Source organism: Euleptes europaea, chromosome 14 (assembly GCF_029931775.1).
Source record: "Euleptes europaea isolate rEulEur1 chromosome 14, rEulEur1.hap1, whole genome shotgun sequence".
Lineage (NCBI taxonomy): Eukaryota > Metazoa > Chordata > Lepidosauria > Squamata > Sphaerodactylidae > Euleptes > Euleptes europaea.
In genome coordinates, this window is record NC_079325.1 from 32,704,980 (window position 1) to 32,724,024 (window position 19,045).

The 19,045-nt window shown below is 46.7% G+C and overlaps 1 protein-coding gene across 1 annotated transcript in view; it reads right to left on the reverse strand.

Moving 5' to 3' along the window:
• The window catches only part of TACR1 (tachykinin receptor 1), an 80,240-nt gene extending 61,833 nt beyond the window's left edge, over positions 1-18,407 (reverse strand). Inside the window, exon 1 of the mRNA XM_056860414.1 lies at positions 18,019-18,407. Coding sequence (XP_056716392.1) covers positions 18,019-18,407 — 389 coding nt within the window. The remainder of the gene's footprint in view (positions 1-18,018) is intronic.
• Between the last annotated feature and the right edge of the window lie 638 nt (positions 18,408-19,045).

Sequence of the window (19,045 nt, forward strand, 5' to 3'; positions counted from 1 at the left end):
TCGTTCAGGCAGAGAAGCTGCGGCTCACAGCTGAACCTTGAAGCATTTCCCACATCCCTGTCGGGCCTTCCCCAAAAGCTTTGGCTACGTTTACATCTCAGTTTGGCCATATTTCGGAGTGGTGCCTCAGAGACCTCTCCCCCCCCCCCGGCCCCAATTTGCCAATGATCCCTCCCTCTGACAGGGATTCTTTTTCTCCTGCGTTCTACCCTTGTTTTTCGTTTCTCCTTCCTTAAAATACTCTTTACTTTTGATTGTAACATTTTTTTCCCTTTAAAAATAGTGCTCATTTTGCAGCTACAAGCTAGCTGCTTTGAAAGGCCAGCTAGAAATCTACGAATAAATATTTGAAAAGGATGGAACAAAGGAAACTTCCATCCATTTGCAAAGCTTTATTTTTTTACAGTCAATCAAATTTTATTTCGATACAATATCAGCTCTGCATAAAAATCAAAGTTAAGTTAAAATAATAAAAGTTGATGGTTCTGGGAGGGATGGTTTGAAGAAGAGGAGGAAAGATCTTCTATGGGGAAAGGTTTTCAATCAGCTGTTTACGAATCCCACTAGACCGGAGGCAAAATTTGGCTACTTGAGTGGTTATCTCCCGAGAGGAGTCTGCTAAGAGAAGGGAAACTTTAGTTTCTTCCGATCTCCCAGGAAAGGATGACAATATGGGGAGAATGTACTGCGATCTTATGTCATCGTAGAAGGGACATGGCAGCAGAACATGTTCTATTATTTCCACTTTCTCTGTTTTGCATGGGCATAATTGTTGATGAAAGGGAGTACAGAGATATCTGCCTTCCAGGAGAGCTGAAGGTAAGGCATTCAAACTCGCAAGATTAAAGGCCCTTCGATATTTGGATACTTCCAGGAATCCAAGGTAGCCTGCAGGGTGAAAGGTTTGATGTATTGCAAGATGGGTGAATATTTATGAATCTGAGCCCTATCTGATTGAAGGGCATGGTCCAAGAGTGTCTGTTTGATCGTTTCCTTGCCTTTTTAGTATCCCATGGGCAATATGGCTTGAGAAGAGAGGCTGTGTTTCTGGAGCATCTTTATCACACTTGGCCAGGTTGAGCAGTAATTATCAGTTAAAGTCAGAGGGGTTAGACCAATAGGGCTGAATATGAGTTTTAGCCAATAGTTAAACACTCGGATCCACATATTGGACTCCAAAGAGATCACTCCAGTTTCTAATCGGAGAAGGGCGTTCGGAACACATCTCGGAACTCCAAGTATCTTCCTCAGAAACTTCGATTGGATCATTTCCAACAAGTCAATATCTTTGTAAATACAGAGCTGTGACCCATATAGAAGCTGGGGGACGACCTTTCCTTGGAAGCCTTAAGTGCTGCTGGAATGTAGGAGGCTCTTTTAGTAAAATGAAATTTTAGGATTGCAGAGGATGATTTATTGGCAGCGTATGTTACATGAGTCACTTGTGCTCTCCAGAGTCCGGACAACTGAAAGACCACACCAAGGTATTTAAAAGGTTTGGTTTGTTTGATGTTGTGGTCTTCGATTTGCCATTTATGAGTTTGGTGTTTTTTAGTAAAGACAAGGACGTTTGTTTTTTGGTAATTTATTGTGAGTTTTTCTTCTTGGTAGTATAAGGTGAAGGTGCAGAGGGCTCTTTTAAGGCCTACTTTATTTATTTTTCAAAATTTGTAAACCACATATTTCCAACAAACACTTATAAGCAACACAAGTTCACATTATTTCTACAGATTTTACCTGAATGCAATTGATAACCCGTAAACAAACGGACCCCAATTTATCATGGTTTTGGCCTTTCTGAAACAATGTAAGTTTAATCATCAAGTAGTTTTCATTTGTTTTTATCTGTCCACTTTTTGATTTTCAGAATCTCTTTTGACTTTCAGTATTGTGCAAAACACCAATCGTGCTGCTGTAATCAAATTCAATGTAATGATTTGTAGCTCCCTAGGAATCTTGGCTACATAATTTAATAACATTGCTTCAGGAACATTTCCTACTTCTGTCTCTAATCCAAAGTTTAATGAAACTGCTCTTGGGCAGAGCCACCACACATGAATAACATCTGCTGGGGCAGCATTTGCAGAGCTTTGTGAACTACAAGTTCAGTCTCTGCTTACCTGAACACATGAATACATGAAGCTGCATTATACTGAATCAGACCCTTGGTCCATCAAAGTCAGTATTGTCTACTCAGACTGGCAGCAGCTCTCCAGGGTCTCAGGCTGAGGTCTTTCATGTCACTAATTGCCTAGTCTCTTTAACTGGAGATGCCGGGGATTGAACCTGGGACCTTCTGCATGCCAAGCAGAGGCTCTACCACTGAGCCACAGCCCCTCCCCTACTTTCCTTCCTAATCCTTTATGTCAGTACAGTTTGAACACATGAACACATGAAGCTGCCTTCTACTGAATCAGACCCTTGGTCCATCAAAGTCAGTATTGTCTACTCAGACCGGCAGCGGCTGTCCAGGGTCTCAGGCAGAGGCCTTTAACATCACCTACTCCCTTTAACTGGAGATGCCGGGGATTGAACCTGGGGCCTTCTGCATGCCAAACAGATGCTCTACCACTGAGTCACAGCATCTGGGTGCAGACATTTCTTTCTTTCTTTTTATTTCTGTAAGGTGCCTAGTTTTTTTTTTAATATTCCAGTAAGTGCATACATTATTATTAACAACAAAACAACCCCCCCACCACTGCAGCTTTCAATGTTAAGGAAAACTTTGGGAGACTTGATCGTGGCTCTCCCACCTACTGCCTGGTATGGCACAAATATTGCATTCATATAAACTTGTTAACAAAACAGAGACATTTGCAGATGGAAATATGCTAGTTAACCCTGAACACATGAAGCTGCCTGATACTGAGTCAGACCCTTGATCTATCAAGGCCAATATTGTCTTCTCTGCCCTTGGTCCTGTGCTTGCGGGGGCGACTGCTCATAGCCCACCCTCCTGAAGGGGGGAGAAGGAAAAGAGCAGGCTCACACTCATGCCACTCATGCCCATTCTGTCTGGGGCTTGGACCACCTGCTCACAACAACAGCGTCTCATGCCCACTTCCCCCAAGGTTTGGGTAACTGGCTTCCAGGAATGGCTCCTACCTGCCTCACATGGGGCGACACCTGCCCCTTGCTTGGCACCTGCAGGGGGCATTGGGGTGCCCATTGGGGGTGGCACTAGTGGAATGGTGGGGCCCCATCCTGGACTTTTGCCCATGGCCCCAGAATCACTGACTGCCCCCTGCTTCTCTGACGGGCAGTGGCTGTCCAGGGAAACAGGCAGTGGTCTTTCACATCACTACTACCTGATCCTTTTAACTGGAGATGCTGGGGATTGAACCTGGGACTTTCAGCATGCAAAGCAGATGCTCTACCACTGAGCCACAGCCCCACCTCAAGGCCTACTGCCACTTGCACAATGTCCACCATAGCATGTAGCAGCAATCTATTTATCCTGATCTGGCTGCACAGAAGAGTGGCATTCTGACAGTCCTTAGCCCAGTGTTATTTCTTACTGGAGGAAAAGCATGTCAAGGGCCTCAGAACATATATGCTGTGAATCATGGGATATCTCATGCTTATATTTAGAATCTTAAAATAATGGACAGTGGTTTTATTATAGTAGTGGCTGTAAAAACACACAGTAGGGAGCACTGCTTTCTGGGATACATAGTCTGGCCACATAGGAACCAGGAAGTGTGTGGAATGACTGGGGCCTTGGGTTGGAGGAAAGATTCAACCCATTCCCTTCACCGCTTCCCCAATTGCACCTCTCAAATATGTTGATGGAAGAGGACCTGGTGACCTATTGGAAGCTTCTTCTCATGGACCATGCTTAAGGTTGCCAGCTTCGGGTTGGGAAATACCAGGAGATTTGAGGGGTGGAGCTTGAAAAGGGCGGGGTTTGGGAGGGACTTCAATGGGCTATATTACCATACAGTCCCCCTTCCAAAGTTGCCATTTTCTCCAGGTGACCTGATGTATGTCATCTGGAGATCAGTTATAATCCCAGGAAATCTCCAGCCACCACCTTGAGTAGGATTGCCAGGTCCCTCTTTGCCACTGGTGGGAGGTTTTTTGGGCAGAGGTTGAGGAGGGTGGGGTTTGGGGAGGGGAGGGACTTCAATGCCATAGAGTCCAATTGCCAAAGCAGCCATTTTTCTCCAGATGAACTGATCTCTACCAGCTGGAGATCTGTTGTAATAGCAGGAGATCACCAGCTATTACCTGCAGGTTGGCAATCCTAACCTGGAAATTGGCATTTTGGCAACCCTAATCATGATAAAGCTGAGCCCACAGTCTTAAACATATAGTGTGTGGGGGGAGAAGCCTTGGCCTGACAAAATACATTCCCCAGTGTCCTCACTGAATGTTTTTCCTGCCCGTTGAAAATGGCCATGATGACTCTCATCCTTTTCCTTCAAGCCTTGGGAAAGCCATGCCAGGCAAGATCTCATGCCCTGCCCTGTTTACTGTCTGTTCAGAGAAAATCTATTCCAAAAGAAGTGACTTAGCCCAGTGGGAGATGCTGGGCAGCTGGTTCAGTCACCTTCACAAGCTGTCGGTGCCAGATCAAAGAGAACCAGGCACTAGTTGGCAAATTGAGAGTTCCCGGTTTCCTAGGGAAGACAGCAGAGGTGTGATGGCAGCTCCTTCCTCTCTGAATTAAGAGGACATCCTGTTTTCTCGTAAAAAGTACAACAACATGTAGCATTAAAAAAATAGTCACACTGCCTTTTAAAAAAAAAATTGCTGTCGCACCTAAGGGTATTTAATTCTGCCTCTTCTAGATGCTTGTGGTTTGAAGCTTAACCCTGTGTTCGGTCTAAGGACAGCATATATATTATCTGTATCGTGCCTTAGAATGTTCAAAGCCGTCATCTATAATAAGCATTCTGTAAGACTATTCCCTTCTCCCCAGTACAGAAAGAGGCTGAGAGAGAATCACGTACCTAAGCCCTAGGGTTGCCAGGTCCCTCTTTGCCACTGGCGGGAGATTTTTGGGGTGGAGCCTGAGGAGGGCGGGGTTTGGGGAGGGGAGGGACTTCAATGCCATAGAGTTCAATTGCCAAAGTGGCTATTTTTCTCCAGGCGATCTGATCTCTATCGGCTGGAGACCGGTTGAATTAGCAAGCGATCTCCTGCTACTACCTGGTAGTAGATTTTCCATTTATATATATATATTTTACTATCTTGACTTATTATGCTCTGAGTCTAATCATGATCTGTCCATCTTCATCTTCCAACCTAGCTGTGCTATAAAATTGGTACCCATATAAAAACGGAATCCCCCCTCCCACTTATAGAGGAAGCTTAGCTTATTACCTAAAAACAATCAGATTTTTATAGGGCCCAAAAGTTTGATTAGACCATGGAGAACTACCCCTGCAAGACTTCAGTCTGGGAAAACACTTTGCATGTTCTCAGAGGCACAGGTTCTCCACAACAGCCTTTTGAGGAGATGCATAAGTATACCTTGACCCCAGAAACACATCTCAGTCCTCCTGAGATTTCAAAATGTAATCAAAGGGCTCAATGCCTAGGAAGACCATGCGTTGGTCCATCAGTAAGAAGACACCAGCAGAAGTGTGCTGAAGCCTGCCATTGGTTCCTGCCGCTGTCTTCCTAAGCTCATGATCTTGGAACAGAGTCTAAACAGTTTGACCACGAACCTTGGGGGAAGTGGTGGGAGGTCAAGGATTGATCCAGGGACTGATTTGGAGCAGTTTGTATTTTAATAACTTTGAGGTTCAGTGCTAGGGTTGCCAATCTCCAGGTGGTGGCTGGAGATCTCCTGCTATTACAACTGATCTCCAGGTGACAGAGATCAGTTCACCCAGAGAAAATGGCTGCTTTGGAAGGTGGACTCTATGGCATAACACACCATTGATGTCCCTCCCCTCCCCAAACCCCGCCTTCCTATGGCTCCACCCTCAAAATCTCAAGGTATTTCCCAACCTAGAGCTGGCAACCCTATTTAGTGCCAAGTGGTGCCACAGCCTCTCAGTCCTCATAGAGGGAAGCATCACCTATGCACAAGAAACATGGAAGCAGCACCTATGCACACACACACACACACACACACACACACACACACTGAAATGTCAGAAATAGGATGCATTAAAGCACCTCACTGTATTGCCGCCGACAAAGAACATACAGTTTGGGAAACGAAACCATCACCATCCAATTAAGATTCAGCCGTGTTCTCGTGTGCAGTCAGGTGAGACGTTACATGTGTCTGCAGCAGACCCAACACCTTGTTATGACATGATTGAGACACTCCGTTAAAATACACAAACAAAAATGCATACCCAAAAAACCCCAAGACACGAAGAGGGAGTATATGCATCCTTTTTCTGTACCTCTCCCCTTCCACACTTCCCATGATGTAATTACCACTGCTATTTGGGTACCCCTCCCACCCTTCATTTCCCTTCCTAGGGAAAGGGGTAACAAATGTGTGAGCTTTAATTTCATTTCTGTATTTAAGGCTGCACTCTTAAGGACAGATACCTGGGCAGTGATCCCCCAGTGCTGTGCCCATGGGTACCATGGTGGCTGTCCATCAGTATGATTGAACTGAACTCACAGGCAGTATGTTTGCTGATACCCACTTGCTTCTTACTTGCAATCCTGAGGTCCTTATGCACAGCTCCATAAGGCGCCTGGATTTGATTTATGTCCTGCTGAGCTTTTTAAGGCCAATCCCATGTGGTGGGCTAGAATTTTGGCTCCCATGTTTTCTAGAATAAATAATTCAGGTATTACCGTATGCCTGATTCTTGGAAGCAGGCCATAATTGTCCCAGTCTATAAGAAAGGAAGCTTGTTAGATCCTCAGAACTATCGCCCCATAAGCTTATTAGCTGTAGTGGGGAAACTTTATGCCGCATTTTTGTATAATAAATTATCAGTTTGGGATTATTCATCTAATATTCTGGGAATGGACCAAGCTGGTTTTCGTAAGGGGCAATCTCCGGACGATCATAGTTTGGTCTTATGATTGCTGGTTGAAAAATATACCAGAGCTACCCAATCCTGCCTCTGGGAATCTTATTGGGGCATTAGCAGTATACTAGGACTGGCTACTACCCAGATTTTATTTTTTAAAATTTCTTTCCAACTGAATTTATATATACCAATTATACTTGCAGTAATGCTGAATGTAATATTACTTTTGTATGTTTTATTTTTTTAATAATTAAAAATTTTAAAAAAAGAAAAAATATACCAGAGCTAAAAGAAGTATTCTATTTGCGGCCTTTATGGATCTAAAACAAGCATTTGACTCGGTAAACAGAAAGCGTCTTTGGGGAAAATTAGGAAAAACTTCAATTGATAGAAGGCTCTTATGGCTTATTCGATGATTACGTACAGCTCCAACCACAGATATTGACAATACGGTACTTTAAAAACTCTGCACCCAAAAAGGACTTTTGACTACCACCACTCATATATCCCTAGACTCGGGGACTCTTCAAAATGCCTTTTCCCTGAGTCAAAGAGACAATCCTGGCTTTCTTCTACCTCAATGGAGTAGGAAATAATCCAGAAGACTCCAGAAGGCATCACCCACCTTTTTATCCCTCCACTTCTGAGTTAATTCAGGAGTCTTTGGTGAAGGATATTGTCAAAAGCTTTCTGGAAGTCCAAGTATATCGTTGTCTATCAGCTCATGCTTGTTTAACAGTGGGTAGGACTACATGTTACATTTAGTGCCCTGATCATTTTAAAATAATATATACAGGAAGTGAGGCTATTTAACCCCCTCTTCCCAGCGCTTTTATCTCTGTTGGGGCATCTGAGCTCCTGCAGAACGCTTCCATGAATGCTGCTTTGACAATAGGTGACTTGATTGCTAAAGAGATAGGAGACCGTCTGCCATAGGGTTGCCGGGTCCCTCTTCACCATTGGTGGGAGTTTTTTGGGGTGGAGCCTGAGGAGGGAGGGGTTTGGGGAGGGGAGGGACTTCAATGCCATAGAGTCCAGTTGCCAAAGCAGCCATTTTCTCCAGGTGAACTGATCTCTATCGGCTGGAGATCAGTTGTAATAGCAGGAGATCTCCAGCTAGTACCTGGAGGTTGGCAACCCTAGTCTGCCACCCTTTTGAAAAAGAACACTTAGCATTTATATAGTGCTTTCAGTGTTCAAAGTACGTCATATCATCTTCTTGCAGTGTTTACAACAGCCCTGCAAGGCAGGCCAGGAATATCTCCATGTTGCAGATGGCGGGTTCAGGGTGAGAGAGAGTAGCTTGAGTGAGTTAGTGCCAAAGGCAGATTCTGAACTGGGAAGGGCCCATGGCTCAGTGGCAGAACATCAGCTTTGTATGTAGAAGTCCCAGGTTCAGTCTCTGGGCCAGGCAGCTGGTGATGTGAAATACGGAGACCCCCCAGAAAATTGCTGCCAGACAGAGGCAATGGTACCAAGCTTGGCAGATCACTGGTCTGCCTCTGCAGCTTCCTGAGACCTGTCAGATCACAGCTCAGTGCCTTTAACTCCTTTAACTGGGGCTTCAGAAAGGGTTTATCAAGCACCTGGGCTAAGGTTACCAACTGGCCAGGGTAGGGAGGAATGTCCTGTCCTTCTAATAGTTGTTTAATATGCAGAAAAGGACAGTTGAAGCTTTTCATGGCATGAACCTAAATAGTGTCACCTGAGAATTGGTACATACCAAACGGATTTTAACAGGATAGAGGGATCAGTTTGAAATCTGGCAGTCCTACCAGGGGCACCAATGGCTAAATAAAGTTGCCAGCTGGCCAATTGTCCACTGGCATGAGCAATTGTTGAGCCTCTACAGAAACAAAAATAAATGTGTCTGATACAAAAAATAGAGGGTTTTTTGTGCTTTTATTTATATTTTATAGAGTCCTGAAGCATTGGTGCATTTCCCTGAAAAGGCAGCAATTTTTAAAAAAATTAGGGAAAGCAGATTTTTTAAAAATGTATATCTATGCATCACAAATATATATTTTTCTTGCACAAAGCCCATGATTACATTCTGATGTTCTCCCTAGCCAGAAGACAGCCAGGAAGGAATCCAACACATAATAGAAATGCAGAATAATAACTGAGCAGAATGGAAGAGCTCTGTTCATCCCTGTGCGGAAAGAGATGGAGAACCATCTAGCCAGCAAAGGAGACAGAAATCAGAGGGCTGCAGCTAGCTAGCAAGGGGGGACCCTGGGGATGGTGGGCTCCAAAGGCCCAGTATTTGCTCTGGGGTTCACGGATGCCACTTTAAGGACTAGCGCCATCTGTTTCCCCCTCCCGCTCAACTTGGATATTTCCGCACAAACAGATGTTGCCAAACACACCATAAGGCTTCCTTACTTTCTTCTTACACAGACCCTGACCCTGTAAAGGCTGACCCTGGAACTTCTTGGGGCTCAGGGAATGAACCATAATACTCTCTCCCCAGCACTAGGATGCTTCAGGGAAAACATGGGAGTGTGGATATTATTTCTGGCTGTTGTCCTCTTGTCCCTGCTTGGATCAAGAAAGGAAAGTTGCCAAAGGCCAGTGCAGTTGCCCTTTTGCTGTGCACCTGAGAACACCGAGGTCTTATTGGGACAATGTGCTCTTCTCGAACTCTTGACTAAACCTTGTTCCTTCTTGACAGGAGTTGTTCACTTAATCGTCACTATTATTTGTGACATGAGCGATCAGAAGCCATTTGGGCAAGGTAAGCTTTCCAAGCAAAAAAAAAAAAAAAAAAATTGCCCGGCTCCCTGCTATGAAATATTTTTCCAGAGAACTATTGAGTGGCTAATAGTCCCAAATGCTTTCCAAATCCAAATGTCAACCCTGTTGACAGAGATGAATCACCTGTACTAGGAGATCATCAGCAACATTGTGCTCTGTATTTTGTCATTTTCTGTCCCAAGGATGAGTGTTAAATGCAGCAGTCCTGGATGTTCTGGCAGGGTATGCTCAGCCCTGATGCAGCCAACATATGTTCCCCTCCGAGGCATCATGAAAGGCGATAATCTTCTATGGCATGCGGCATCCAGGGGCTTGCTTTTCCCTTTGATGCATGAGCTAATTTCAGATTTGCAGTGTCTGCTTCCCAGGCTGGCTGGAATATGTCAGTGTTGTGGATTTTGAACTGTTGTGCTGCACACCGAATGCCAAATATTATGTATGTGTAGGACAGTAAATCCTTAACTGGGGCAATGAACTTTTACCCATCATCAATGAGCACATCTGCAGTGAGAGTGTTGGGAAAGAACCAGGGAGATCCAGGTTCAAATCACCACTCCGCCATGGCTAGGGTTGCCAGGTCCCTCTTTGCCACCATCAGGAGGTTTTGAGGGCAGATCCTGAGGAAGTTTGGGATGGGGAGGGACTTCAATGCCATAGAGTCCAATGGCCAATGCAGCCATTTTCCCCAAGGGAATTGATCTCTATCAGCTGTAATAGCAGGAGATCTCCAGCTAGTACCTGGAGGTTGGCAACCCTAACCATGGTGCACACGGAGTGACCCTGGACTGTCACTCAGCCTAACCTATTGTACAGTTGTTGTGTGGATGAAATGCAGGAGAACTGGGTAAACCACCCTGGGCTCCTTGGAGGAATGGTGGGATAAAAACGTGATTGATCTATCAGGGGCTGTCTTAGGCAGTGGTCAACAGCAGCCGCCGCCATGGGCCCCATGCTGGGGGGGGGGAGGCAACTTTCCATGGCCCCACCCTGTGATGGGGGGAAGAGCAGGTTCCCACCACCACTACTCACACCTGTCCTGTCCAGGGCTTAAGCTGTCCACTTGCAGAAACAGTCATTTCCACCTGCCCCGTCCAAGGCTCAGGCAGTTGGCTCAGCAGTGGTTGCTCATGCCTCCTCTCTCTGAGCCTTCTGGCTTCCGGTCGTGGCTCCACCCACCTTACTCAAGGTAAGGGCTCCTCCTTGCTTGGCCCTGGTGAAAGAGGGCAGCTGGAGAGGGCTGTGGCTCAGTGGTAGAGCATCTGCTTGGCATGCAGAAGGTCCCAGGTTCAATCCCCGGCATCTCCTGTTAAAGGGACTAGGCAAATAGGTGATGTGAAAGACCTCTACCTAAAACCCCGGAGAGCTGCTACCGGTCTGAGTAGACAATACTGACTTTGATTGGCCAAGGGTCTGATTCAGTAGAAGGCAGCTTCATGTGTTCATCCTGGACATTTGCCCAGGGCCCCAAAATCACTGAGACCACCCCTGTGATTAATAGTTCAATAAGCCTTGCTTTGGTGTTTCCCACTGATATTTTCAGTTAAGGATCGACAGCTATGGAAGGGATATCTTTCCAACTGAGTCTGATTTACAAAAGGCATTGCAGAAAAGGGGTGAAGTTCCCAGTGCAAATGAGCCCGTCATGAGCCCGTCCACAGGCCTTGGCAAGTCACTCAGCCTCACCTCTTCCCCTCTGTAACGTGAGAGCAACCATCCTGATTTACCTTCCAAGGCTTTCCTTGGTTGGAGCCAGCGTGGTGTACTGGTTAAGAGCAGTGGTTTGGAGTGGTGGAGTCTGATCTGGAGAACCGGGTTTGATTCCCCACTCCTCCACACAAGTGGCGGAGGCTAATCTGGTGAATTGGATTTGTTTCCCCACTCCTACACATGAATCCAGCTGGGTGACCTTGGGCTAATCACAGCTCTCTTCGAGCTCTCTCAGCCCCCACCTACCTCACAGGGTGTCTGTTGCGGGGAGGGGAAGGGAAGGTGATTGTAAGTCGGTTTGAGTCTCCCTTAAGTGGTAGAGGAAGTCGGCATATAAAAACCACTTCTTCTTCTTGGCAGTTACCAATGGATGGGAAACCCTTTGTACACTCCAGCATTCTGTAGGAATATTACAGGTGGGATCCAAAGAACTATTTTAGTCACACTCAGCGGCATTTTTGACATTTATCCTTTGAAGCACAGACCTCTCTCATGCTATGCTGCAAACGGATTATGAAACTCCCTGTGGTGTCAAAAGAGGTCTGTAGCCAGCACGGGGCCCCGGCTGTTTGCGAAACACAAATCCCAAGCTTCTATTGGCACGTGGCACGAGCTGCGCCATCCGGGGCTCAGGCCTATTATCAGAATCTGGTTCTTAATGGGCACCTGGCCAGATGCAGACAGAGTAGTATGGTGGGGGGTGGGGAGAGGTGCTTCACCTTCCCTTAATTGGATTGTTTTCCTATCCCTGTATAAAAAGTTGTGTCCTCAGTTTATGCCAAATCCGTTCCATGTTTTCCTACTGGAAGCGACACCGACCTTCTGACCAATACATCACCTGTCCCAGAAATATCTGCCACTCAGATGTAGATCTGACTTACTTGCAACCCCTTAACACACTACTTTGGGGGGTGGGTTTCAAAACAGTTTAAGAAGACAAATTGGACAATTAAAACCTCACACAAAGAAATGCAAGAGAAATTCAATCACTGCTTTTTGACCCCATTGGTCCCCTCCTGCCTAGGTTTGCCAACCACCAGGTACTAGCTGGTGATCTCCTGCTATTACAACTGATCTCCAGCCGATAGCGATCAGTTCATTTGGAGAAAATGGCTGCTTTGGCAATTGGACTCTATGGCATTGAAGTCCCTCCCCTCCTCAAACCCTGACCTCCTCAGGCTCCACCCCAAAAGCCCCACTGGTTGCAAAGAGGGACCTGGCAACCCTACTCCCACCAGGCCCAGATCCATCTCCTTGGCAACTGAGGTCATGCATCTGATGAAGTGGGCTCTAGATCGTTACCTGCTGCAACAAATCAAGAAAGACTTCAGTTGTGCAGCCACAGACTGACTCAGCTCCTGCTCTGGAATGTTTCACATGGGAAAAGGAGATATCAGATCCTTTCCTAACTGCCTTCCCACAATCTAAACCCATTTGTTGTTGGCCATTTCTGCACGGGAGGTTTTGCCTTGGATTTGCAGCTCTCCAGATGCACATTTCCCCCATCCGAATTCTCAGAACTCTGCATGGGGGTTTACTGTTGAGTTTGGAGAATTGGGATGGGGAAAATGTGCATCGAGAAAGCAGCAAATTCCAGGCAAAACCTCCCATGCATAATTGGCCCTTGTCTTGCAGTAGATGGGCAAGTTAGTGATTCCCTCTGTCTCTCTTTCCAACATCTGTATTTGAAAACCATGAGCAAACCTGCTTGCCTGCTTTTCCGGGAGCTCAACGTTCATAATGGGAACCATCGATCAAGAACTGTTCCTGCAGTTTCCATTCGTTTCATTGGCGCTTGTGCAGGAAGATTTCTGGAAGACCACAGCTGTGATTTTGCCTTCTAAGGCCCGCTTTCTCTACCGTCTTGCTCACTCTCTCCCTCAATCCCTTCCCAGCTAACACCCCCCTTCTTTAACTGCGGTGTCTAGAAACAGATGAAAGACCTCAGCCTCTCTGCACACATTCCACTTTTAATAGTTTATACTGTACTGTTTTAAACATACAACTAAAAGTGTGAAAGTGACAGAGAACAGTGTGGTAACCTAGCAGATTTGCTGAGGTTCACCCATTATGATTTCTTCCCTGTTTATTCAAAGGGATATTTTCCCCTTTTGCAGATGTAGCTGCCAAGATTGCTTTGTGATGGAGAACTAAGGTGGAAAGAGAGAGAAGGGAAGGAACTTTAACTCTTTTCTCCCCTGCCATCTTCCTACTGGAAAAAGCTACCCAAAAGTTTTACCCAAGTTGAGAAAAACTTAACAGGTACAAACCAGGACAGTTACCTTGGGGGTGGCTTTTTCAGCAAGAAAAATCATTTGGAAACTACCAGAAAGGTAGAGTTGAGCTGGGTTTACTGCTTGTTTGAAACAACCCATTTGTTGATCTTTAACCAGTTCAGTATATTCTGCTTGCTTTACTCCAAGGAAATGGGTTAATAGGCAAAGAGTTGAATGGCTTCCATTTTTAAACTGATTTTTTTGGTTGATGTCCTTGTTGTTGTCAGCTTCTGCTCCACCTACCCAGATGCGTAAGATGGCTAATAGCATCCCAGCCCTTAATGGAGACTAGATTGAAATTGTCACTAGTCAAGACTGATCCCACTGATGCCATAGTCATTGGCTTTCCATTTACCTTGGAAGGATCTCCCCCCATTTGCTGCCCACAATGGCCCATCCATCAAACAGAAATACTAATACTTTAACCAGGGCTGTCCGCCATGAAAGAAAGCAACATTCTGCACCAAGGCAGCCCAGATTCTAGAACTACCAAAAAAGAAAGAAAGAAAGAAAGAAAGAAAGAAAGAAAGAAAGAAAGAAAGAAAGAAAGATTCTGTAACCTGTGTAATTATGCAAAGTAAGTCTGCTTGCAGGATTCCTCATATTTTCCTTGTTTATCCTTTGGTTTTATCTGCTCTGCTTCTTCTTGTCATGGGGAGCCTCAAGTTCTTGCCTCCAAACCCTGTTTACTGAGCATCACACTCAGCGAGAGTTTGCTAGGCACCCCCCCCCCACAACACACACATTGAGGCATATCTTGGCAACTGTAGAACCTTGCTAGCAGATTTCTGCTGCCAATACCAGACTCTGCATTTTTGCCGAATTCCTCCAGCTCTGTGGCATTTACATAACCCAGCATATCCACTTAGCTGGTGGCTCAGAATGATATATATACTTTCCTTAGGTGCTAACACAAACTAAGCATTTTCACTCTTTTCCCAAGCCAGTGCAGAAAACCTTATTTCAGCAGTCTAGGTATGGTGAGGGGAAGGGGTGTTAATTCATGCTGTTGTGCCTGTTCTCTCCCTTTTTAACTCCTACCACAGCTAAAAGCAGCATTTTCAATTGGGTCAGTGGTGAGGAGGCAAAAGCTAACTTCTTCAACATCCACAGCTCACCCCATGGCTGTTTTTTGTGGTTAAGCGGTATCTGAATTTGCCACTTGCTTAACCAGAGAAAAACTTCATTCTGAGAGCTTCAAAATGAGCAGCAATCTAGAAACTAGCCAATCCCAGATAATTTCTCAGTTCTTACCTAGGGAATCCTTTAGGAAAATGTGTGTGTGTGACCATTTTTCCCAGTTCATTTTTGATTGTAAGGGTATGGTGGTAGAAAGTGCCGTCAAGTCACAGCTGACTAATGGCTACCCCGTAGGGTTTTCAAGGCAAGAGATGTTCAGAGGTGGTTTGCCATTGCCTGCCTCTGCGTATGACCCAGGTATTCCTTGGTGGTTTCCCATCCAAACAGTGACCAGGGCTGACCCTGCTTAGCTTCTGAGATCAGGCTAGCCTGGACCATTCATTCAGGATGATAATTTGTTCTAATCTAAACCGTTGTTATTCAATAATGAAGGGCTTTCATTAAATGATCTTGCGCTTCAACATGCCCCCATATGCCCCAACAAAAAAGCATGCCTCTTAAAATGACAATCAAATTATTTTTTAAAAAGCATGATTTCATAAGCCTTAAAGTCATTGATAAAAACACCAAGTTATTCATTTCTGTTGATTAAAAGAGATGCTTGGGAACGGCAGATGGTTAAACACTCTCCCCTTGGGAACTATTAAAGAAGAGCTTCTTTATTAAGCCAGCAGGTTTCCCCCACTAACAATCACTACTTAAGGAGAGCAGAGGAATGCCTTTTGACAACCATCCACCAGGACATTCCAACTAACAAACCTCACTGAAATCAGCACAGCTGGTTTGCTGTAGGTTGGGGGCCAGGAAGTAGCTCTTTTCCCAGGCACCCATAGATATTCAGAGAAGGTCATGTGAATGAACCCCATGTACCATTAATATCAGAATAACTCACTTTTACATGTCTTCTTTTGTAGCTCACAGGTCCTCCCTCCCAAATGTATTTAAAAAAAAAAAAGACTGAGAGCGACTGTGGTGTAGTGAACACAGCATTGAACTTGGAGACTTTGCTTTGGGCAGCTCACTGTCTCTAAGTCTAAACTAGCTAAATAGGGTTCTGATATGGTGACTATTGCCCTGACCTGGATGGCCCAGGCTAGCCTGATCTCAGAAGCTAAGCAGGGTCAGCCCTGGTTAGTATTTGGATGGGAGACCACCAAGGAATACCAGGGTTGCTGTGCAGAGGAAGGCACTGGCAAACCACCTCTGTTAGTCTCTTGCCATGAAGACCCCAAAAAGGGGTCGCCATAAGTCGGCTGCGACTTGACGGCACTTTACACACACACAAATGGGATAATTTGGGATAATAAGGTTCATGAGTTCTTTTGGACAAAGGGTACAGACACGCCAACCATTTATATGCAGCTTTGTATGTTCAAAGTGTTGCACGTACTTTATCTCAAGAACCCTGTGTTGGGAGGCTGCATTATTACTCTATGTTGTACAGTACTCAGGAGGCTGGATTGCTCTCAACATCTCTTTTGGGGGTGACATATGATCACAGGACTTGCAGGAAGGGGGTGGGTCTTAAAGTCTTGGTCAATGTCAACTGGGAAAAACTAGAGCAATGTCCATTCCACGTCAATTTCACTGGTAGTTTAGCTTGAAGAACTCCCCTGCTGGATCAGACTAAAGGTTGCTCTATGTTCAGCCTCTGGTTTTCAATAGCCGTTGTCCAGGTATCCCCAGGATGACCACAAGTAGAGTACAAAATAGCCTTCCTCAGCTTGTCGTTGCTACTATTCAGAGATATACTGCCTCTGGAGATGAAGGTTTCACAGCTATTATGGCTAATAGCCAATGAGATAATCCTTTTAATGAGGTTGTCTACTCCTTTCAAAAAGTCAGTGGAACTACTGTCATTCCACCTTGAAGCAGCGGTTCTGTAAATTAATTTATGCCTTTAATAAGAAAATGCAGCCTTCCATCTGACCTGAATTTACCACTAATCAGCTTCTCGGGGCAATGTTAAAGTTCTAGTAGTAGGAGAAAGAAAGAGATTTAGCCTGATTATTGTGTGTAAAACCTAAACATCTAGGTAAAGAAGAGCCAAGTTCTAATCTAGGAATCAGCAATCTACGGCTGCAGAGCCGAATGTGACTCAGTATAGAATCAAATACTGCTCTTTTAAATAAATCTTTAACATAAATTATATTGGGGGGAAGGTTAAGTAGAATAACAAGTGTGTAAAGGGAATGGTGGACAAATCTTTGTATGGTTTTAAAGGACTTAAGAGATGCTTTACGTAAAAGAAAATGGTGGAGGTGAACATCTGGTAGTAACTCAAGTGAAATCAATGCACAGATTTATGCCCTTGCACTAAAACAAGCACACAAGCTGCTCCGGTGCATATTACTTATTGTGAGGTTTAATGTGTGCCTCTTCCTTACCGAGGACTCGCAGTCACCAGTGTTTGGGCTTCAGAAACATTATGGATGACTTGTTAGCATGTTGCTTATCAATAAGGTTTAAGCTGTGCACTTTTAGTTACCCACATGGGATGCCTTTGACTGTTTCTTTGTCGATCTCTTACTCCTAACAAAGTTTGGCTCTTTAATTAATAACAGGTTGCTAATCCCAATTCTGATATGCCCTCAAACCCTTTCCGAGAAACCTTTTCCCAGAAATGTGGCATGTGGGATATCGATGCAGTTACTGGGTGGTGAAGAAAAGTCACTCCGCGCCGTCTCTGGGGCGCTTTCTCCATCCCCCTGTTAAGTATGCCAAACTGAAGTCAGCCCATAGGGTAACAACAGTCCTCGAGGTTTGCGCTCCCCTTCCTCAAACCCAGAGGCTTGTCCTTTAATCTGGTGCACCGGGTTTGATTCCCCACTCCTACACACCCAGCCAGCTGGGTGACCTCGGGCTAGTCACAGTTCTGTCTGAACTCTCTCAGCCTCGCCTACCTCACAGGGTATCTGTTGTGGGGAGGGGACGGGAAGGCGATTGTAAGCCGGTTTGATTCTCCCTTAAGTGGCAGAGAGAGTCGGCATATAAAAACCAACTCTTCCTCCTCCTCCTCTTCTAGCGGCACCCTCTCTCCCTGCATCTGAGGTTTCAGCTCCGCAAGGTAAGGGGAGACGTCCCGCGCTGGAGGGTCCTGTCCCAAAGGTGCTCCCCCGCCCCTTCTCAGGCCGACCCCTCAAAAGCCCTCCATCATCCTCTGCCCCAGCCCCCGCGCTCACCTGTCCACGGCGATGGCCATCATGGAGTAGATGCTGGCGAAGACGGCGGCGACCGGGAAGAAGTTTTGGAAGCGGCAGTAGAGGAGGCCGTAATACCAGACGTTGTGGACGGCGTAGGTGAAGTTGACGAGGGTGTTGAAGGCGGCCATGGAGGCTTCGGCGAAGGCCAGGTTGACCAGGAAATAGTTGGTGACGGTGCGCATCCTCTTGTGGGCCAGGATGATCCACATCACCACCACGTTGCCCGCCACCGACACCACCACGATCAGCGCGTAGGCCGCCGCCCAGAGCGCCACCTGCCACGCCGGCTGCTCGAACCGGTTGCCGTCGGAGGCGTTGCACGAGGCGTTGGGGGCCGCCGACCCCTCGGCCAGCGGCGCCCCGTCCATGGAGCGGACCTGGCCGCCGGGCGGACAGCGCCGGACGCCGCCCTCATCCACGGGCGCGGCGCTCGCCTCCGACGGCAACCGCCTGCTGCCCGCTGCTGGCCCCGACGGGCTCCGGCCGCCGCTCGCTCGCTCCTCCGGGCTCCTCCGGCCGTCCCCGCGCCGGGCTGGGCTGCCGCAGCGAGCGAAGGGGCTTCTTATAGGCGGGCGGGCGGGGGAGAGAGACGGCGCGTCAGGGAAGGGGGGCAGAGGCGGCGCGCCAGCAGAACGCCCCCCCCCCAGCCGCTGGCCAGAGGCGGGCGCAGCTGGGCAGCTGTTGCGCGCTCGCCTGCCGGGGAGACCCGGGAAAGGACGGAGGGGAGGGGCCGGGGCTCAGTGGTAGAGCCTCTGCTTGGCATGCAGAAGGTCCCAGGTTCCGTCCCCCGCACCTCCCGTTAAAGGGACTAGGCAAGGCGGTGATGTGGAAGACCCCTGCATCTGCTTGGCATGCAGAAGGTCCCAGGTTCACTCCCTGGCACCTCCCGTTAAAGGGACTAGGCAAGGCGGTGATGTGGAAGACCCCTGCATCTGCTTGGCATGCAGAAGGTCCCAGGTTCACTCCCTGGCACCTCCCGTTAAAGGGACTAGGCAAGGCGGTGATG